General features: G+C 41.2%; 1 protein-coding gene across 3 annotated transcripts in view; it reads left to right on the forward strand.

The window, feature by feature from the left end:
* Nucleotides 1-23435, forward strand: part of zzef1 (zinc finger, ZZ-type with EF hand domain 1) — a 260425-nt gene that overhangs the window by 130835 nt on the left and 106155 nt on the right. For all 3 annotated transcript variants that reach the window (XM_043718816.2, XM_043718818.2, XM_043718817.2), the window contains exons 28-32: nt 457-538; nt 5552-6071; nt 7861-8025; nt 17107-17226; nt 21271-21432. In XM_043718816.2, coding sequence (XP_043574751.2) covers nt 457-538; nt 5552-6071; nt 7861-8025; nt 17107-17226; nt 21271-21432 — 1049 coding nt within the window. The remainder of the gene's footprint in view (nt 1-456; nt 539-5551; nt 6072-7860; nt 8026-17106; nt 17227-21270; nt 21433-23435) is intronic.

Consider the following 23435-nt stretch of genomic DNA (forward strand, 5'->3'; position numbering starts at 1 on the left):
TCGTGAAACCCAGAACTGAACATTAACAAGGAGCAGACTGATTGCATAAAGTGCTGCTTGATGATTATGTTGAAGATTTGACCGCCACTGATTGGGAGAGCTTTCCAAGTTTAAAAGTTTCTTCAATAAGAAAGATGAATAGATCTGAAGGCTAAAACTAGTTGTTTCAGGGCAATATTACTGAGTGACTTGTAAACTTCATTGCTGGGCTGACATGTATATTATTTTCTGAAAGTAACTGGATAACTTAGTTCTTGGGTGCATCTATATACCACCCTTAATGCAATAAAATACTGAAGAGTTAGCAAACAAAGTTTGACCCTTAGCCATATAAACAATATTAACCCAAGTGAGTTAAAGCAAACACCAGTCAAGCGTGGTGACTCGATTATTCTGACTGTATGATCTTGCGTGGATTAATTTTTCTTTCCTTGGTCCCCACCTCTCTCAATCAAGATGGAACGTAAACAGAAATATCTTATGATGCTGAGCGATAAAGAGGTACAAGACGACAGCAAGATGAATCCAGACAGTATCAGTGAGTAAATCTATCCATTGGCTTAAACAAATGAACTCTACTGTGATAATTCAAGCGACTAGATGGTTCTATAACTGCATTGACTTCAGGGTCTGGATAAAGAGACCTGCTGTTGAACATCATGGGCTAATATCCTTGTGATAGTCAGGGCTGCATCTTGTAAAATATATAATGAAGGGTGACATTGTACATGAAAATAAGGACATGGTGAATATGCCAAATAATCACTCTGCATCAGTATAGCCAGTAGATGAAGTGTTCAACCTTCCCACAAAACTGATATTGAATCAAAGACAGTGACTCGCTCAGATCGATACAAGCAAAATAACAGTAATGTAGAAAGTAATGCACTGACAAGCAACAGCACCCCACAACCAGGGGTTTATTCTTTCACAGGGTTTTAAAGAAAGCAAAGAAATATTACAGATGCTGTAAATATAATCTTCTAACCCTCTCTCGTGTAACTTTGGGATAAAAATTGTGCGCTCCACTATCTAAGGAAGTTGAGAGAAGGAAACGAGAGGATTATAGATCTGGTATCCTGACCTCTATTATCATGAAATTGCTGGAGTCTGCAGTTGAACATAGGAACACTAGTAGGCCATTCAGCCTTGGGGTCTGTTCCACCATTTACTGAGCTCATGGCTGATCTATGGGCTGACTCTTTGGCCTATATCCCTTAATACCTTTGTTTAACCAAAACAAATCTATCTCAGATTTAAAATTAACAACTGAGAGCATCCACTGGTGTTTGTGGAAGTGAGTTCCATACATCTTGTCATCCTTTGTGTAGAGCTGCTTCTGAACATCTCTCTGCAATGGACTGGCCCTAACTCTCAGACTCTGCCCCGGTTCTAAAATCTCCAACAAGTGGAAATAGGTTATTTTTATTTACCTTGTTTTTTCTTGTAAATATTTTGAAGACTTCAATCAGATGACCGGTAAATCTTCTAAATTCTAGAGAAAACCAGCTAATTCGTATATTCTCCCCTCCAACGTAACCCCTGAAGACTAAGTATCATTCTTGTAAACCTGTATTATACTCCATCGATGGCCAATGTATCTTTTCTAAAATGTGCCCAGATCTGCTCTCAGTACTCCAAGTGGGGTCTAACCAAGGTTTTGTAGAGCTGCAGTCCTTGTGCTCCAGACCTTGAGATATAAACCTTGGCCAGCCTTCCATTAGCCTTTTTGAGTATTTCTGTGCCTGTTCATGACATTTTAAAGACCGAAACACCTGAACACCAAGTCCCTTTGAACATCCATTGTATTTAATTTCATAGCATCTAGAAAATACCCTGATCTATCCTTTTTAAATCCATTACGGATACCCTCATGCTGCTTGCACTGAACTCTGTCTGCCACAGTTTTGCCCATTCACTTTGTGTGTGCAGCCTAAATTTGTGTCATCAGCAAATTTGGATAATGTGAATAATTCTGAATAATTGAGTATGTAACACACATCCTTGAGGGATACCACTAGTCACATCCTGCCGCTTTAAGTTTCTACTCATTACCCCTACTTTGTGTCACCTGTCACTCAGCAATTTCCGAGCAATGTCAGTAAACTGCCCTCAATTCTGTGGGCTTTAGATTCCCTACAGTGTGGAAACAGGCTCTTTGGCCCAACACGTCCACACTGACCCTCTGAAGAGTAACCCACCCAGACCCATTTCCCTCTGACTAATGCACCTAACACTACGGGCAATTTAGTATGACCAATTCACCTGACCTGCACATCTTAGGACTGTGGGAGGAAACCCACGCAGGCGCGGTGAGAATGTGCAAACTCCACACAGCCAGTCACCTGAGGCTGGAATCGAACCCAGGTCCTGGCGCTGTGATGCTGCTGTGCCGTCGGGGAATTAGTTCAAATGGTGGCTCGCTCACTTAGCATGCGAGAGGTAGTGGGATCGATGCCCACATTCTCCCATTTGGTTTGTGTCAGGAAGTAATCAAACCTCTTGATCTAACATCTGACACAATGAAGCTGCCTTCTAATTCTGCTCTGTGCTGCATCCAGCACCTGAATGACCCCTGGTTATTTTTGATCTGACCAGTGCTCGGCTTTTGCTGTAACCTGTTATGTGAGGCTTCGTCAAATGCCTTTGGGGTGTCCATATAACAACAGCCGTAGACATTCCCCTGTCCACTGCCTTAGTCACCTCTTCAAAACATTCAATGAGGTTTGTTATACATGCTGCTGTCCCTAATTAACTGAAAAAATTTCAAGGAATTAAGTTATCCCATCTTTAATTATATATGCTAACAATTACCCTACCACAAAATCTTGAAGCTTTTATCCCTCAGTAAGGTACTGGGTGATAAAATATATTTATATTTTGAAAAGAATGGGCTTATCAGTAATAGGTAACATGGTTTTGTGTGGAGGCGATCGTGCCGTACTAACTTAAGAGTTCTTCGAGGAAGTGACCAAGTTGATAGATGAAGGAAGAGTTGTTGATGTCATATACATGGACTTTAGTGAGGCGTTTGATAAGGTTCCCCATGGTAGGCTAATGGAGAAAGTGAAGTCACATGGTGTGCAGAGCTAGGTGGATAAAGAACTGGCTGAGCAACACAAGACAGAGTAATAGTTGAAGGGAGTTTCTCGAAATGGAGAAAGGTGACCAGTGGTGTTCCACAGGGATCAGTGCTGGGGCCACTGTGGTTTGTGATATACGTAAATGATCTAGAAGAAGGCACTGTTGGTATGATCAGTAAGTTTGCAGATGACACTAAGATTGGTGGACTCGCAGAAAGTATAGGGGACTGATAACCAGACTGACAGAAAGCATAGATAAACCTGAGAGTTGGGCGGACAGTTGGCAGATGGAGTTCAATCCAGGCAAATGTAAGGTGATGTGTTTTGGGAAGTTTAATTTTCGAATCAACTATATTGTAAATGAAAGAGCCTTTTGTACCCTGAAGGTGGCTGCACAGGTGGCTAGAGTGGTCAAGAAGGCATATGGTATGTTTGCCTTCATCGGACGGGGTGTTGAGTATAAGAGCAGGTCATGTTAAAATTGTACAAGACATTGGTTCGGCTGCATTTAGAATACTGTGTGCGGTTCTGGTCATTACCAAAAGGATGTGGACCCTTTGGAGAGGGAGCAGAGAAGATTTATGAGGGTGTTGCCTGGTATGGCAGGTTCTAGCTATGAAGAGAGGCTGAGTAGGTTAGGTTTCATTAGAAAACAGGAGATTGAGGTGGGGCCATATTGAGGTCGACAAAATCATGAAGGGTATAGACAGGGTGGATAGAGATAAGCTTTTTCCCAGGGTGAGTGATTCAATAACGAGAGCTCATGCGTTCACGGTGAGAGATGAAAAGTTTAAGGGTGGATACACGTGACTAGTACTTTACACAGAGGGTGGTAGGTGCCTGGAATGCATTACCAGCAAAGGTAGTAGAGGCAGGCATGGTAGATTCATTTAAGGTGCGTCTGGACAGATGCATGAGTAGGTGGGGAGCAGAGGGATACAGGTGCTTCGGAATTGGGCGACAGGTTTAGACAGTGGATTTGGATTGGCTCAGGCTTGGAGGACGGAAGGGCCTGTTCCTGGGCTGTAAATTTTCTTTGTTCTTTCTAGCTAATCAGATCCAGTGTCTATTTTTAAAGAAAAGGTTATGTCTGATGAAACTTTCAGTTTTTAAAGAAGTTATTAACCTAGTGAAAATAGGGGAAATATCTGTAATGTTATCCATGTCTGTAACAGTTTGATAGCTAGGTTTGAAGCTCATGAAATTAAAATTAGAGTTCTGATATGGTTATGAAATTGACTGGGTGGCAGGAGACTGTGTGTCAGGATATTGAGCAGGATCTCTTTTTGACAGGATGTGACTAATAGTGTTCTGCATGGATCTCTGTTGAGTCCTCATCCATTAACACTATTTATCAACAATTTAAATGCTGGGATAGCTTGCCACATTGCAGATTTGCCTGTGTTGCAAATATTTGCAATATAAGAAATAACGTTTGAAGTTCTTCAGAAAATTTGTTGCTCGGATCGTAAATGCGGTTGTTGACTTGCTCGCTGAGCTGGTAAGCTTGTTTGCAGATCTTTCATCGTCACACTAGTTAACATCATCAGTGAGCCTCTGGTGAAGCGTTGGTGTTCTATCCTGCTTTCTATTTATCTATCCTGGTGTGCTGAGGTGGGTGATATCGTTTCCAGTTTTGTTTATTAGTGGTTAGTATATGGGCTCTAACTCTACATGTTTGTTAATGGAGTTCCGGGTTGAGTGCTAGGCTTCCAGGAATTCCGATGTGTGTCTCTGTTTGGCTTGTCCAAAGATAGATATGTTGTCCCAGTCGAATTGGTGTCCTTCTTTGTCCATGTATGGACACAAGTGATAGTTGATAATGTCACTTGGTGGCTAGTTGGTGTTCAATTCTTTAATATCCATAGGTATCCAAAGGAGTAATGGTCAAATCATGCATAATGAACAGTTTTTAATCTTGTTATTGCTCTGATATGGTAAAAGCGAGAAATAATTTTTGAAGTGTACTTCATAATTTTTGTTGTTTCCTTTCTCTTCGTTTTCACCATCCCTTTACTTCATAGCTAAGCAGGGACCATTCTTAGTCATTTCTAATAGTGAGGATTTTTAAATACACTAGCCTTACAGTAATCTTGGACCAGTGCAAGATGTCACATCAAATGTAACCCTTTGTGGTATAACGTTCCAGATTGGTTGTGAAGTCAAGTTGTGTTCCTGTGCGTCATTTAGTTTTGTGCTTGCTGAGGTCTTTTTTTGAGTAAAATTAAACATGTTGTTTAATAAAATATTAAATAAGTGTTTTAATAAAATAGATTTGTTTGTGGAATGTGTCGTCTTTTGTCTGTGCATGAGGATGATATTCAGAAATAGATTTTTGATATGGTGTAAAATTTTTGTTAGTTTGTACTCGACTTCAAAGAACTGCATTTTTATAAAACCTGTTTTTATTTTAATTATTGCTGTAAATTTAAAGATGCAAATAACATTTTTTTAACTTACACTTGTAGATGAAAATTGGATTGAAAAGAGCTTTTTGCTACTAAAGTTTTCACCTTTCCCAACAAAAATCGCTGTATCTTCATCTGATTTTAAGAGGATTGATATTTTGCAAGAACAGAACGAGGTTTTGGCCAGGGCCACCGATTCACCAGCACAGCAAGTTACTTCCGAGTCCACAGTGTCCCAGGATCTTAGTGCATCGTCACAGAGCACAGCGGCAGAAAAGCCCCAACAAGTAATCCCGGATACCACAGCTCCAAGGGATGATCTTGATAATGCTGTTCCACCCCAAAATGAGAGTCCCGCTTCTTCAGTGAGCACAACGCCCAGTGAGAACTTTGTTTCTCCTTATGTTGATCTTCCTTCCCCATTCAGCTCAAAAGCCAAGCCTGCTTTTGGTAAAGGTCGACTTCGGCTACTTTCACTCAGGTCCATGGAGGAATTTAAAATGGTCCTCATCCAAGACAAATATCCAATTTTGAAGAACATTTTAGATTTCATGAAAGATTCCAACATTTCTTCTGAAAGGTAAGCGGGATAAGTCTTTATATGTTCAACCAAAGGACCTTCTATGAAGATAGATTGGAGAGGTTTAGAACTGCTCTCCTTGGAGAAGAGAAAATTGAGAGTAAATCTGAAAATGGTACTTACTGTAATGAAGGGTCTGCATAGATTAATTGCACTCCCGAAAGAATCCAGAATGGTTTAAAGTAATTGGATAAAGAAGTAAAATAAATGAGTGAAAACTTGCTCATGCAGTGAGTTGTTATGGTTTGCTGTGTACAGCCTGAGAGTGTGGTGGAGGCAGGTTCAGTCCAGGCACTCAAAAAGCACACGCAGAGGGCAGTGCGTGTATGGAATGATCTGCTAGAGGAGGTGGTGAAGACTGGTACAAATACAGCATTTAAAAGGCATCTGGATGGGTACATGAATATGATATGGGCCAATTGCTGGCAGATGGGACCAGACTACTGAAGAATACCTGGTTGGCACAGGCGAGTTGGACTGAAGCACTGTTTCCGTGCTGTACAGCTCTATGACTCTAAACGAAGTTAAACTGTTTTTTGAAAAGGAAGATTGTGCAGGTTTACAGGGAGAGAGCGGGTGAATAACACAAAGTAAGGCTCATTTGCATTTCAAAGAGAATGTCAGTAGGTAATTTAGTGGTTAAGCGGGAAAATAGAAGGAAATATAAACTGAAACTGATGTTTTTTTTCTTTTAATCTAAACTTAATTTAGCAACCCACAGGTGCAGTATAATAATGCTGCTTTCAGAGATTGTACTCAGGTGGTCTTTCAGAAGCAGTCATTACAGGGGCTGGAGGGGGAGAAGACAGATGGAAGAAAGGGAGATAATTAGCAGTTTCATGGTAGCTTTGGTCATAAGATCAAACTGCTGGGGAGAGCTGCCTGTGTTTTTATGACTTCCAGATATAAATTAGATACTAAGGATAAGAGATTATGTTTGAGGCTCAATACAAACTCCTCTGATTTGCAAATGTTAATTTGACCACAAACTTGAATGCTGTTGGCCAATAGTAACTTGCATTCATGAGCAGTTCAATGTGATAAACAAAGCCAGCTAACTGTTGAGAATAAGCTGAAACTGGACTAAGAGGTTTGTTGATTTAGAGGATATTAGATTCTTACACTGAAGAAAGAAGCCACTTTAACTCGTCATGCCTGTACTGGCTCTTTGTAAAAGCTATCCAACTAGAGAAGTGATTGAACTTGTAACTTGAGTCCCACTGAATTCCATTGTGACAAAAATTGAAGGTCTGGCTAGGAGCCCATTGATCACTGCTCTCTTGGTCACCATTAGGTTTTGATGTGCCAGCAGATCTTTGAGGTCTTTTATTTTTGAGACTTTTAATGTACAAATGGAATGTTGAAGATATGGGTTTCACGTGATGCATGCTGTCACTCAACCACACTGAGGAAGAACCTCATGGTGATGTACCAAACAGAGGTCAAATACCCATTGTGCTGTCAGGAAGGAGTGTGATTTGAGAGGATCACAAGCTATTCAGCAATGTGTGAGGCAGACACTGCCTTGGAACTAGATGGTGCACTACATCATATTTGATCCAATGATTTGTTACAGTTGTAAGAAAGTGTTGTGCTGTACACCATATTTACATTCTTTTGTGTTCAACTTTACCAATATTTATGTGTGTTCACACTACATGAGGATGGCAATGCAGCAAGCATTCTGTCCTGGTATTAGGTGTACAGTGATCTATGCTGAGTGAGAACAGTGAAGCACTTTGTACTGACAAAAAGCAGCTTCAGTCATAACAATAGAAATCCTTTGCAGTGTCTTACAGGTTTTGTCTATGAGGAAGGCACAGGCCAAGAGCATCACTGATGTTCTGCATGCAGTCACTGAATGCCTACAATCACTTGGGCAACCTCATATCTTCCAGATCTTCTGCATTCTCTTTTTACAGGAAGTATTAGCCTGCCAGAAGGAATTGACCAGGTAAGCAACTAAACTTGACCTTTTGAACTTAAACCATATCCCACAATGATTAAGCAACCAAAAACGTGATTTCTAATTTAAAGCATTTGGGACGTTTTCATTGCAGGCGTGGTTACTTATCTTGAGGGGTCCCATCGGATGACATGCTATTTATTAACAAATTGTCAGTGTTGTTTATTTGTATTTTCTATTTGCTGTTGAGTAAATATAGGCTTTGTATGATTTACTTCGGAATTTTTATCAGAAACAAGGTGGTAAGTGCAGAGGATCAATGCTTTGCATCTTCCTATCTTCCTTGTTCTTTAAAGTCACTGTAATGCATTTTTAAGAATAGTAAAGATATTGTTATGGTAGTTGAAGAAAGATTATCCCCCCTCATGGAGGAATCCAGAGCATTAGAGGCCTTAGTTTAAAATTAGAGCTAGGAATGGTAGAGTGTACTTTGCCCAAAGGGCTACAAAAATCTGGAACAATTGCCTTCAAAGGATATTCAAGATCACTTGAAAGTTTCAAAGCTGACATCAATCGATATTTGTAACTGAAAACAATTCAGGTATGTGACATCAGTGCAGGTAAATTACGTGCTATAGGTTAGTTTTCTAATTGAGTGACAGAACAGGCTCAAGGATCTAAGCATCAATCGTAGATTGGTTATGCACCGCAAGAGACCATTCCCTTTGAAGAGCATCTTGACGACTACTACTTCTCCACATTTTCTCCATATCCCAACATTTGTACTCCTTTCATGTGCTTTGTCAATTCCCTTTTAAAAGCTGCAATTAAATCTGCTACCACTAAACTCTGAGCTACTATATACCAGAATCTAACCACTTACTGTATTTTTTTTAAAAAATGCTTCTTACCTCTTTTAGTTCTTGACATTTCTGCTAACTGGAGCAGTTTCTCTCTACCTAGTTAAAAATCACACCTCCAGGTTATAGTCCAACAGGTTTATTTGGAAGCATTAGCTTTCAAAGTACTGCTTATTCATCAGGTGGTTATAAACCAAGAAGGTTGTTGATTTAAAGGATATTAGATTCTTACACTGAAGAAAGAAGCCACTTTAACTCGTCATGCCTGATGAAGGAACAGCGCTCTGAAAGCTAGTGCTTCCAAATAAACCTGTTGTACTACAACCTGGTGTTGCGTGATTTTTAACTTTTTACACCCCGGTCCAACCCCGGCATCTCTAACTCATCTCTCTACCTACTCTGTCATGAATCCATGTGTCAGGAAGAACTCTATCAAATTGCCTTTTAATTCTGACCGTGCTAGGGAGAGCAACCTCAGCTTTTACCAATCCATCCTCATAGCTGAAGTCTGACATCCCTGGGACCATTCCTTTTCTGCCTTCTGTAGAAAGCCTTCATAATTGAGTCTGAACCAGTGTTTTGTAAGTGTTCATTAGAACTTCCTGGCTAGTTTAATCCATGTCTGCATAAAGTCCGGGAACTTGCATACCTTTGTAACCACTTTCTCGAGTTGCCCTGCTACCTTCATAGCTTTGGATACACAAGCTTCCATGTTCCTCTGCTTCATACCCTTTTTGAAATTTCAGTCTATTCTTAGACTGTTGTAATTGAAGCAAAACAAGACCATAATGAAAATATAAGAATCATGACACTAAAATAAGCTTCCTTGATGACTCTGCTTTGACATCTTGAAACATTGGAGAAAGTGAGGACTGCAGATGCTGGAGATCAGTTTCAAAGAACGTTTCAGAGAACACCTCTGGGACACCCGCACCAACCAACCTAACCGCCCCGTGGCTGAACACTTTAACTCTCCCTCCCACTCCGCCAAGGACATGCAGGTCCTTGGTCGCCTCCATCGCCAGACCATGGCAATGTGACGCCTGGAGGAAGACCGCCTAGTCTTCCGCCTAGGAACCCTCCAACCACAAGGGATGAATGCAGATTTCTCCAGCTTCCTCATTTCCCCTCCCCCCACCTTTTCTCAGCCCCAACCCTCGGACTCAGCACCGCCTTCTTGACCTGCAATCTTCTTCCTGACCTCTTCCCCCCCCCTCCCCACCCACCCCCCCTCCCCCCCTCCCCACCCACCCCCCCTCTCCGGCCTATCACCCTCACCTTAACCTCCTTCCAACTATCACATTTCCACCGCCCCTCCCCCAAGTCCCTCCTCCCTACCTTTTATCTTAGCCTGCTTGGCACACCCTCCTCATTCATGAAGAAAGGCTTATGCCCAAAACGTCGATTCTCCTGCTCCTTGGATGCTGCCTGACCTGCTGTGCTTTTCCAGCAACATGTTTTTCTGATTTCACTGCCAGACACTGCGATTTTTAAATTTAACCAGAAATGTACTGTGTTGTCTTTGTAAATAACTTCCTGTTGTGGCAGTTGGAGTGTTTTAGGTTACACAAGCAGTTAGCCTTGTATTCACATGCAGGCAACCAAATTAAGCATAGATTAGACTCTTTACATGATTTAGCTCTAGGATGCTGTCGTCTTTAAGTGTCTGCTTTTCATTGTGGGAATCATGTTATTAACTGTTGGCAGTTCAGTTAACTGTAGGAATGTATCATCTGAGCCCAGTTTCGTCCTTGACTGATGCATATTCTCCGGTTTTCCAGGCGCTAGGGGGTAAGAGACTGTTGGGGTACTGGAAACCTGCTTTTATCGCCCCCATTCACTGCTGAGGAATAATGTATCCAACAAGCATGTGTTTACTGAGCCACTGCAATTGGCGAGCAAGGCACAGGCTGGAAATTGAATGTGCATCTTCTGATTTCTTTGACTTGTTTGCACATTGCTTTCACTCACTCCAGCCAAAGTAAATACACCATGGGCCATGCATTGGAAGTTATCTTTATTTGTAGTTAGTTGTCACACATTTACAAGATGATTAGGGGGTTAGATAGGGTTGACAGTGTGAACCTTTTCCCGCGTATGGAGTCGGGTATTACAAGGGGGCATAGCTTTAAATTAAGGGGGGGTAGATATAGGACTGAAGTTAGGGGTAGGTTCTTCACTCAGCGAGTCGTAAGTTCATGGAATGCCCTGCCAGCAGCAGTGGTGGACTCTCCCTCTTTATGGGCATTTAAGCGGGCATTGGATAGGTATATGGAGGATAGTGGGTTAGTATAGGTTAGGTGGGCTTGGATCGGCGCAACATCGAGGGCCGAAGGGCCTGTACTGCGCTGTATTCTTCTATGTTCTATGTACTTATGCCACCCATTGATGTAAAAGCCATTTTATGGTGACTTTGTTTTGTTTCGATTTGATTCAGAATAGTCCTTGTACTTTAAATAAGCAAGTTACCAATTTTTTGATAGTGCTGTGTACTCATGCAGATAGAGACCATGTATGGGGTGTGTGTGTGTAAGAGAGATGGCCATTTGGAGATAGCTGCCAAAGAAGTTTGCCTTTTCTATGCATTTTATTATAAGCATTTTGTTTAAAAATCGAATAAAATTGCCATTCATCATTTCTCAGCCAGATGTGCTTAACCCCCTTTCTCTTTTCCTGATGTCACACATCATTCAATGCAATATTGTACACTGTTGTCTCTGGAGATACATGCCTTGGGGAAGGTGGAAGTAAATAACAAGGATGAAAAGAAAAGAGAAGGGCATTTTAAGTGCTCTCCCCTCGGAAGTGTGATTTTGGTTTGGTTTAGTGCGACCTGTTAGTAAAATCATGAAGTATTTTCAAATATAAAAATTTATTGGAGAATTTGGAGTCTGAAGTCTAATGAAACAAAAGTAATTTTTAAATATTGTCAACTCCACATTTTAAAAAAAAATAATTGACTCTGGGATTCCTTTGATGCTAAAAGGGAAAGTAAATGATAGGATTATGACAGACCTAGATTGGATTAACGAGTTTCTTATCACTGTACTGTCATGTCTGAGCCAGTGAATTGCTATATCAACAAGCACTTCTATTAACACCCAAGAGCAGTGTATCCTGAACTCTGACTCTGTGTGACCCCGGTTTGAGGCTTGGAAATTGTTGTAACCCATGATTGAGAGCTGTTTTAACTTGGTTAGAGTGTGGCATTGGCAATTGCTGCCTCGGAGCTCTTAACCCCACTTGAGGTCCTGGCATCCACCTTGGGAAGTCCTGCCCTCAGATGGAGTTTGTCAGAACCAGGGAATTTGTCAGGTTTAACTTCTAATCCTTTCTCGATGCTTTTTTTCCTGGTGATTGTAATTGTATAAAGTTCCTCTTTCCCTTTCACGTTTTGATTCAAAATTATTTCAGAGATATCATTTATATCCTCTTTCTGTTTACTATTATTACTTTTCCCAGGCATACACTCCAAGACACTACTCTCATTTTCTTAACTTACTCTCTCCATTTTCATCTAGCTGTAGAAACTCTAGCTAACTTCCTCTCTTACTCTAATTTCTCCATCTTTATTAACCTTCTAACCATTCTTTGTATTCTGTCAAATCTTCTAATTTGGAACTTGAAATTATCAATATTTTCCTTAAGTTTGATACTCTCCTCAAGTTCCTCAGTTGTCCACAGATGCTGCTTCCTTACTGGAATGTATATTAATTAAGTATTTTGAAACAGTTCTTTAAATGCCTGGCACAGTATCTTTCGTGAACTATCCCTTACCTATTTTCCCAGTTCACTTTAGCCAGCTTGATTATCATGCCTTCATAATTGTCCTTAAAGTTAAAAACATTAGTACTAAATCTACTTTTCTCTTCAGACTGAATGTGAATTTCCAAGATGATATGATCACTACTACCTAGAGTTAACCTTACTATGAGATTATTAATTATTCCTGTCCTTTATGACATTGCCAGTTTCAGCATGCTCTCTCAACTTTTTCTAGTTAATTTATGGAAACTTCCCAAAATTGTAACCCCCCCCCCCCCAAATTTTGTTTGAAGCTCTCTCTGCTATTTTAGTTATACAACTTGCTAGAATATTGATCTTATGTGGTAAAGACTGTCCCAACTGCATACTCTGTACACCAATGCAACAGCAATAACTTTCAGGCCATCCCCAGACAGTGTCAAGCACAGTTCCCATTTACAACTCAAATGTGTAAAGGGTAATATTTGACCCAGCAAAGAAGTCCTTGTTGCTTTAAATTGCTTACTGGAAATGCGACAAAGCCTTTCCTATCCTTTAAAGGAGAAACACAATCAGGTTGTGCAACTTGAGCTGTTATTATGATGGAGCTTCCCAACTTAGCAAAGGAAAATTCAGATGAAGATCATCCCAACAGTACAGCTCCCACATTCCCTGGTACTACTGCCAGTCTCTCATGAACCAACATCCACTTCTGTCTCCCCAGTCTTACAGCCCACACTCATTCTCTAATTTTATTTATTGTCAATTTTCTCATGCAGAGATCATGACCTCTGACGACCTATTTTTTATTTTAACTGGTAGTTGCTCACACCTGTATCAGCGGTGTCTATGTGGCAGGTCATGTTAACATTGTACAGGACATTGGTTCGGCCACATTTTGAATACTGTGTACAGTTCTGGTCACCACATTATCAAAAGGATGTGGACGCTTTGGAGAGGGTGCAGAGAAGGTTTACGAGGATGTTGCCTGGTATGGAAGGTGGTAGCCCTGAAGAGAGGTTGAGTAGGTTAGGTTTGTTTTCTTTAGAAAAAAGGAGATTGAGGGGGGACCTGATTGAGGTTTATAAAATCATGAAGGGTATAGAGAGGGTGGATAGAGATAAGCTTTTTCTCAGGGTGAAGGATTCAATAATGAGAGGTGGAAAGTTTAAGGGGGATACACGCGGCAAGTACTTCACACAGAGGGTGGTAGGTGCCTGGAGCACGTTGCCAGCAGAGTTGGTAGAGGCAGGCACGGTAGATTCATTTAAGATGCGTCTGGACAGGTGCATGAGTAAGTGGGGAGCAGAGGGATACAGATGCTTAGGAATTGGGCGACAGTGGATTTGGATCAGCTCAGGCTTGGAGGGCTGAAGGGCCTGTTCCTGGGCTGTAGATTTTCTTTGTTCTTTATATCGACTGTTACACTGGGTCATCTTTCTCTGTTGCAGCAATTCGTGATATCAGGAAAGTAGCGTAGCTGAGTGATCTCTCTTATGAAGGATGCTGTATAATTTGTACTGTCTCATCTTAACATTATATTCCTGTTGACTCCCTCCACGTGAATGGCTTCCTTTACCTTGGTACCATGTTCAGTTTGCTCATCCAGCCTGTAGTTCCTGCTTTTGTCCATGCACGTTGTCCATGTGTCCTTGAACCTGTTGGGCAATTGCAAGGTCTGAGGCTTCTCAACTCCTCTTTGTTCTCCTTACCTGTTCTACTTGTAGATACACCTTTCTGTCCATAACCACTGACTAAATCAGAAGACACTATCCTCAGGGGTGTGATTTCATCCGAGAGAAAAGTGTCCAAGTAACTTCCCCTGCCCCTACACTGCCCGTAGTTCAATGTCCAGCTCTGAGCCGAAGCTCCTCAATCTGCTAACCCTCACTACAGACATCATTGCCCTGGATCATACCAGTGTCCAGGCGCTACCATGTTCTGCAGTCATGACACATCATCTGACCTGCCATCCAAATTGAGTTAATTAGCTTATTATTTTTGCTTAATTTATATTTTATAAACTCTACAACTCCCAGTAGATTTTATTGCTTCCAATAAACTTGCCAAATCAAACTTTGCAATTACTAACAAATTACCTGAATCATGAAAGAAAAATGGACAAAGTACTCATCGACTAATCTGTTTCCCTGTGACATTGCACTTTTGATTTTTTTTTTCATTTCTCCCAAAGTGATCAGTTCACAGTCTGAGTCCCAGCCCAGTCCAGCCCCAGCCAACTACTTTTCAAAGCTCTGCTGCTCTGGGCCATGGGGTAAAAATGGGCCATTTTCAGATTGGCAGGCTGTATCTCATGGGGTGCCACAATGTTTGGGCCCCAGCTATTCAGAATCGACGTGGAGTATTTGAATATGTGGATCAAATGTGATCCCCATGGCTGAACACTTCAACTCCCCCTCCTACTCCGTCAAGGACATGCAGGTCCTGGGCTGCCTCCATCATCAAAATCTCACCACCCGACGCCTGGAGGAACAACGCCTCATATTCTGCCTTGGGACCCTGCAACCACACAGGATCAATGCAGATTTCAGCAATTTCCTCTGTTCCCCTTCATCCACATTATCCAGTCCCAAGCCTCCAACTTGTCCATCACCTTTCCCATCTATCCGCTCCACCATCCTCTCCTACCTATCACCTTCATCTACCTGTCACATTCCCAGCTACCTTACCCCCAGCACCAACCTCCCTTTCCATTTATCTCTCAGCCCCGCCGGCCCACAAGCCTCATTCCTGATGAAGGGCTTATGCTCGAAACGTCGATTCTCCTGCTCCTCGGATGCTGCCTGACCAGCTGTGCTTTTCCACACTCTCAACTCAAATGTATTATTTCCAAATTTACAGATGACATCAAAGTAAATGGAAATGTGAATTATGAGGAAGATATCAAGATACTTCAATGGGTTTTGGGTGTCGCTTTGGTTGCCTGAGTTAATGTTGCAAAGCTTCCTTGAAGTCCTTGTTGATAATGACCTGGTACTGCTTTTCTGATCTCTTGGTAAATAGTACAGTTAGTGCAGTGTGCAGTTATGCTCCTGATCGCAAGAATCTGAGAAATCCAAGCTTTCTATTCCAAATGTTGGTAAGGAGCTCTCTCCACTTGTTTCTAACGTCCAAAAAAAGCTTGGATTGGAGCAGTAGCTCTCAAAAGTTTTGGTTTGTAGCATATTTAAGTAAAGCAAAAATTCCAGTGTCAGTGTACCAACCTATTTTCACCAGCCCCCACCAAAACAATAAATGAAGAGAATGGCTCAGCTTTTTGATGAAATAGCAATGTAGTGATGTCTGGTTCCAAGCTGGGCAGCTTCATTCCAGCCCCAGGCACCACGTTCAGCTGGATCGTCTTTATTTGCAGCCCCTCAGGTTTTGAAAATCTAATCACATTGTCTCCTGTAACTGTAACACAAATCTTATTTTATTGTTGCTTGAGTTTATTACAACTTGTTCTGTGCACTCACGAGCCTGTCTGCTTGTGTGAAACTTATGTGAATGGTGGGCATGAGGGCTCTGGTTTATCCCCTTACATGGTCTTGATTGCAAGGTTGTGCATCCGTGACTTGCATTTTGAAGCAGCCCCTGTACCACTGAGAGGACATTAGAAACTCCTGGGGTAGAGAGTGAATATTGCAGATATTTTCTGAACTGTAAGAGAGCATGATCAATCTGCAGAAATATTTTTTACATTTTAGGTTTAACCTTAATCTCCAGTTGCGATGGAGGTCATACTTGGCACGAGTTTGCGAATAAATATCAGTGCTGCTCTTGTATGCTTCCTCCTTCACTTTTGCACAGAACTTATTTTCTTCAACTTGGATTTGAACAAAAAAGTGTGATCAGGACGTTGGAATGAATGTTGTTTCCACTTTTCACCACCTAAAGTTAAGCTCATCAAAAACTCTGCTGAACAACTCATGCCAAGTCCTATTCATCCATCACCTCTGTGCCCACTGACCTACACTGGCTTCCTGTTAAGCAGCACCAATTGTAGAAAAGAAAATTCTCATCTTGTTTTCAAATGCCCCCAACACCTCACCCTTTCTCTGTAATATCCTCCAGCCTCACAACCCAACTCCTATATGATGCCTACTTCTATAATTCTGGTCTCTTGTACATCTCCAATTTTCACTGCAGCTCTGCCTCTGATTGCAAGGCTGTAAACTCTGGAATTCTGTTGCTAGACCTCAACCTATCTCATGTTTGAGATATTTCTTATACCTCACACTTTGTCCAAATTTTTTGGTATTTGTCTTAAATTTTGTTTTTGGGGCTGGTCAGTTTTATTCCATAAAATTTCTGACTAAATCCTTTTGGACATCTTATTGTGTTAGAGGTACCATATAAATGATGTAATTGGTCAGTTTAATATGAAGGTAATCTGGAGTTCTTTTTATGATATATAAGTAATGCTTTCTCTGGTGGTTGCAGGTGCTCATGTGGCTTTATTAATATGTTATTTTATCATATAACAACAGTAAAACAGTTTCTAACTCTGTCTTTGTGTCTGCAGCTATCATCAGCAACTGGAGGGCTGTGGAAAGAAGCAATGGAATGATCTGCGGCAGGCTTACTATAATCTTGTGCTGCTGCTGGTTAATGCTGTCCGCCAGTTTAACTCTGAGAAAGACCGGTAGGTTCTCCAATCTACTCAACACTAAAATTCAATTATTTGTTGTATTTATTCATTTTTCCATGTACTTCAGAGCAAGCCAATTGGCCTTTTGGAGAATGTCGGAGCAGAGGGTGGTACTTGCGTGATACTTCTTTCTGAGCAGCTCTGCATTCTTTACTTGCCGTTGAATTCTCCTGTTTTCTGTGTTTCGAATAAGTGAGTGATGCAACTGTTGTTTTTGGTGTCCCTCTTGTCTTGGCTCAAACATTTTTACTTGTTTGTGAATTTTTGGCTGCTGTGCCCCAGGACTTAGGATGTATGCTGCATAAACATAGACCCTCAATTCCTGGAATTTGAAGCCTTGAAAGTCCCTTTTCTGGGTTTCCTTGCCTCCTTTCAAAATGTTAGTTGGATCCCACTGATGCATGTCATTGGAAAAGTATGCACTTAACCATAGCTGCAAGATTTGCGGAGCTAAGTGATTTGTTGTTTAATACATTGCCAGCTCTAACCATTGTCAAATAGTACAAATCAGGAAAAAAAACCCAGCATATTCTTTAACATCAAGATCCTTAAATCTTTTGAAGATAATTCTTTCATTCTCCGGTTTTAGCAATGTGCTAGAAACAGATCTTAGAATTTGTGCATTTGACCTAGTCTCATTTCAAACTCAGCATAGAAATAACCCCTTGACCCCAAGTGGTCTGCTGGCCATCATGGCGGCCACCTCCTCGTAATCATTTGCAGGATGTGACTGTCACTGCCAGGGCCAGCATTTATTGCCCTGCCCTAGTTGCCCAGAGGGCAGTTGAGAGTCAACCGCATTGCTATGGGTCTGGAGCCACACGTCAGTGAGACTGGGTAAGACTGACAGATTTCCTTCTCTAAGGGACATTAGTGAACCGGGTGGGTTATTTTGATAATTGCCAATGGTTGCATTGTTAGATTCTTTAATTCCAGACTCTCTTTATTGAATTCAAATTCCACATCTTCCATGGCAGGATTTGAACCTGGATCCCCAGAACATTACCTGGATCTCTGGATTAATAGTTTAGTAATAATACCACTAGGCCATCAGCTCCCGTTTAATTTGTAAATATTTCTTTAGTTTCTCTTTTATGTATCTACCTAGCTTCCCATTGAAAGCATCCATATTTGCATCACTTACTTTTTGTGGCAGCAGGTTCCACAATGCAGTATGAATAAAGTGGTCCCTCCAGGCAACATCTTTGGATGTTTGGTCATAATTTTAGGTTGATAGCAATTTCCCCACATGATGGAAACCTCCTCTCTACGTTTAGCCTCCCAAACACTTTCACAATTCTGTTAGATTACCTCTCAATCTTATCTTTTTTGGCGAATAGAGCTTGGGTGTATTCAGTCTTTTCTGACAATCATAACCTCTTAATTCTTGCATCTTAAGTCTCTCATTGACTATATTTGTTACATTTTTGGTTTCTAGATTTGTCTTGCAGAGCATATTTCATGTTCTGTCCAGACACGGCAAACAATGAGCACTTCAAATCTAGGTTGGCTGAAGGAGAGTCAAGCCCTCGGCAGGTTTAATTTACTGACTGGCTAAAGAACCTAAGAGTTTGTATCTTGAGCACTTTGGATGGAGAGAAGTAAAGTGCAGGCCCATTAGTTGTAATTGTAATGTATTAAACCGACAAGACTACTAAGGATGATTTTAGCTGTTTAATGGGCATAGAGGTGCATAAGGGCCTGAGGAGATGTTTCCTGGGCTGCTGTGGGAGGCAAGGGAGGAGATCGCAGAGGCCCTGGTGAAGATATTTAATACTTTACTGGCCACAGCTGGAGTGCCTGATGACTGGAGCATAGCTAATGTGGCTCCATTGTTCAGAATGGCAATAAAGATAGGCCAGATAATTACGCACCAGTTACATCACTGGAAAAAAGTTCTGAGGTACAGGTTTAATCAACACTTGGAAAGGCAGGAATTAATGATCAATAGCCATCATGGATTTGTGAAAGGAGATCCTGTCTGACTAAATTAATTGCATTGTTTAAAAAGGTGACTAACCTTATTGATGAGAGTATGGCAGTTGATGTGGTTTACATGGACTTCAGTAAGATCTTTGACAAGGTCCCACATGGAAGGCTGCTCCAAATGCTAAGAGCCCAAGTGTTTCCAGGAGGTATTGAGAGAGATGATATGGTGTGCTGAAGGTTAGTCCAAGCAAGGAATAACCATGGAAGGAGGAACAATGGACATGTGAAGATGGCAGACAAGAAAAGACCCACTGAGTTATCCCACTGGTGTCTGGAACATTGACTAGCCGCACAACTGCAGCCATTGTTTGCTTAGCAAGAGTGTTGGGTGGTGGCCATGTTCCAAAGTCAGGGTGGATTTATCATTTTGTGTCCATTAGAATGTTGTGTGGATCAATGGTACTGAGAAGTTGTAGTCATAGCTTCTGTGATGTACAGGACCATTGCTTGTGTTACGGACCAAACCAAACCCCCACAATACAAATTAAGGAGGTAGCCTAGACCTTAACTTTCTTCTTTCTTAGAAGCAGGTGTGAGGTGCTGCGTCCCAGATGTCATTCGATTGTTCAAACTACTTTAAGCAAAGTACACTTTGTTCTTACACCAGTAGTTGAAATACAAACTAAAAAAGGCATAACTTTATCTCTATCGAAATACTTAACAAAATAGTATATTATTTAACTACTACTCATCGACTGTTCCAATATGCAGAATCCTATAAACAAACCCTTGGCGAATTCAGCCAAACCAATTTCCCTTCCTTGTTACCTCCTCCAGTCCTGGAGAAGGAACTCCCAAAGAATGAATCTAGCAGCAGAAAGAGAGAGAGAGAGAGAGAACTCCCGCTTTTGCAGCAGCAGAGAGAGAATTGTATCTAGCAGTTTCAACTCCAAACACCCCAACTTCAACAACTGAACTCAAACTTAAAACGCTGCGTCTGTGTGAGCTGACTCCACCCACTCATACTACTTTTGTCTTAGTTATGAAAAACTCAAAACTATTTACTCTGCTTTCCGTGAAGCAGACATCAAGGCATCAGGTTTACAACACATCTCCAAGAGAAACAGGATAGAACAAATCCCTGTGAAAGGTACATATTGCCACAGCTGAAACAGTCAAAATGTTATAGAGGGCAAAGATCTGGAGTCAAGAGGATCTTGAAATTGATTCTCTGGTGATTATGACTGTAATGCAACTGGACTAAGATCAGATTAGTTAAAAATATGGCTGTTTTCATGTGGTATCAATGTTATCTTGATGTGGTCTTGTATTTAGAAGTCAACTTGGTGCAGTTCTGAATCACATAACATTGCATTCGAGGCTTAATTGCTCAAAAGTGTCAGAATTGTACAGTTGGATTCTGCGTGGCTGAGATCAGCCACTAATCCTTATACAGTTGTGGGCAAATTTATTTCATTGTCTTGACAGAAGGAAGTTGTAGTCATAATTATTTTATCTCAGACTGGTGACTTCTTTTTCCAGCGACGACTCATTTATTTTTGCAATTTTCTACAGGATAAGGCTGTCTAAAAAGGTTCCCAGATCTCTTCAAATCTCAGGCACAGTGGGATGGATCAGTGTACAACGTTCAGGCTTCGGTCTGCAGTCAACATTGCCATGTTTTCTGAATCGTCATTCCCGAGCGCCATTACTTATAACGTTTTTAGATACTTTGACTGTGGGAATAAGGCTGAAACCTGGATGAGAGGATTGCAAAGTGCAATAAGAGGAAGTGGAAAGCATTAAAACTTGCTTGTAAACTTCAATTTAAAAAAAAAAATGGATTTCCAAGGAAATCTGTGCTCAAGATTAAGTTAGTGCCCCTCCTTTCTTTTCCTCTCTATTTCTTGGTTAATTTGTTTGCAACTGGTGCCTAGATGTAGCATGAATGCAGGTAAACTGTGCAGTTCTTTCTCTCCCTCACTTGTGAAATGCTGCTCCCCATCAATTTGGTCATGTTCGTAACATGTAAATTTGCTGCATGGCTTCCTGAATAGATTCAAAGTGAACACTCTCTCTCTTTTGTTTTGTACTGCTTCATTGTTTTAGGTCTCTGCTCCCGGCATTGTCCTGTGTGCAGACCTGTCTACTTCACCTGCTGGATATGGGCTGGGAGCCCTTGGATATGCCCTTCTTCCATGAAATCCAGCTGCCTGATTTTTTACTGGCAATGTCACAAGAAAATATCAGTATCCATGACAGTGCAATACAGTGAGTACAACCTTAGTGTGGTCTGAATTGGCTGAGAAATGAGTACTTAAAAGGATCGAGATTTCATGCACAGCAACCTTTGCCTGACTTGCGTCTTGATAAGGCTGTCTAGCTGTATGTTTAAATATCAAAAAGTACCTCTGTTGATTTTCTGAGTATCTGCTTAATATATGGAGTGGGGAAGAAGGTCTTTATGTGAGATGGACATTTAAGCAAATTCAAATGATAAAATTGCGAATGTGGTAATGGTTTTTGAACAGATTTGCCAGGCAAAACAGATATGTATATTTCCGGGTTGATCCCAGTTTTTTGTGGATGACACATGCTTCTCTATCATTGGTTTCTGTGTTATACTTTTGGTTATCATTCGGCTGATCAGCAGGACAATATGAAAGCCCAACAGCAGCTGCTCATGCATGCACCTTATATACATGACCTTTAATGTTAAAAAGCATGAGGCACTGTCATAAGCCATTGTTGTTTTTCATGTGATATCAGTGTTATCTTGATGTGGTCTTGTATTTAGAAATCAACTTGGTGCAGTTCTGAATCGCAACATTGGATTTGAGGCTTAATTGCTCAAAGTGTCAGAATTGTACAGTTGGATTCTGCGTGGCAATGAGATCAGCCACTAACCATTGTTTATGACAGTGGGGATTAAGGGGTTAGGGACTAAGGATGTGGTTGAACAGGATTTAAAGAAGTCTTTGGAAATGTAGTCGGTGGGGAGGAGATTCCAGAATATAATGATTGAAGTTTCTAGAGGAGCGTTGGCGGTTTGGAGAAGAGGAGTGAAGGCTAAAGATAAAGGATTAGGTTGTGATCCAGGGGCTAGGGCTGGAAATAATACTTGAAGTGGAACAAGAAAGGACCCTAAAGGTTCAACGGACAAAGAGAATTTTGAATCCTGTGTGTACCTCAATAAAGGTCAGTGAGGATGAAGTACTGAGTTAATGGGAATTGTAAAAATTAGGAAGCGGCGGTGAAGGGGTTTTGGTACAAGCAAGAGTCCTGGGGAGTTTAGTGTCTGTGATGGTAACAAAGTGAGTTTCTGTAAAGGATACGTTGTTTGGGAAGGTCATTTTGTACAGAATAGGGTGAGAGATTTGCTTCAGGTACAGTCTGTTCTGCTATAGTGCGATAGTTTTGTTCTCATGTTATAGAAAATTGTGCAATAGAAATACTGGCGTCTATGGGGAAACAAAGTTGAATGAACCACCAAAATATCAGTAAAAATTGCAACGAAAATAATAGTTAGCCGAATATAAACAATAGAACAGTCTAAGTCAATGTTAAAATCATATATTTTAATGAGGTAATACAATAAATTTAATACTTTAAGGAGTTTGAGTTTACTGAGTTACAGTACAGATCATAACAGTCTGTACCCAGGCTTTCCTGCTCATACAATCGTCTGAGTGACAGTCTGTAGAGAATAGCACAATCCAAGAAACTCCACTGTATGGGTCAGGGTTAAGATAGAGGTTTTATTCTCGCCACTTGGAACCAATTCTGGCTTCAGTAATTGTGAAGTTCATGGTGATGAACGGGATTAGAGGGGTCAGGAGGATTGTTGGGAATTGCAGAGGTTTCCAAGCTTAGGAACGTTGTAGGGACTGGAGGAGGTTACCAAGGTAGGGAGTGTGGAGATTTACAATGGCAGGGCGAGGTTTATGGAAGCTGGAGGGGAGGGGGCCTGAAGGAAGTGACACAGAGTTGGGAGTGGAGGAGGTTACGGAAAGAGCATTGGTCTGAACTGGAGCAGTTGGAGGTGGTTTCACAATGAGGGAAAGTATAGAGCCACAGGAGGTTACAGAAGTAAACACCTCGAATGGACTTAAGGTAACTGGGGAAGGAATCGCCTAATAGCCAACGGGAGTTGATGTTTTCAAAGAAAGCGTTCCCCAATTCATCAATCGGGTTACAGTCAAATTGCATTGACGAAACTCGCATTATAGGAGAACGACCTGTAGAGTAAAGGTTTGTGGTTTCAAAATGGGGTT

This window comes from Chiloscyllium plagiosum, unplaced genomic scaffold (genome assembly GCF_037043375.1).
Source record: "Chiloscyllium plagiosum isolate Xiang-an unplaced genomic scaffold, Cpla_swu_hap1 HiC_scaffold_31, whole genome shotgun sequence".
In the NCBI taxonomy this organism is placed as follows: Eukaryota; Metazoa; Chordata; class Chondrichthyes; order Orectolobiformes; family Hemiscylliidae; genus Chiloscyllium; species Chiloscyllium plagiosum.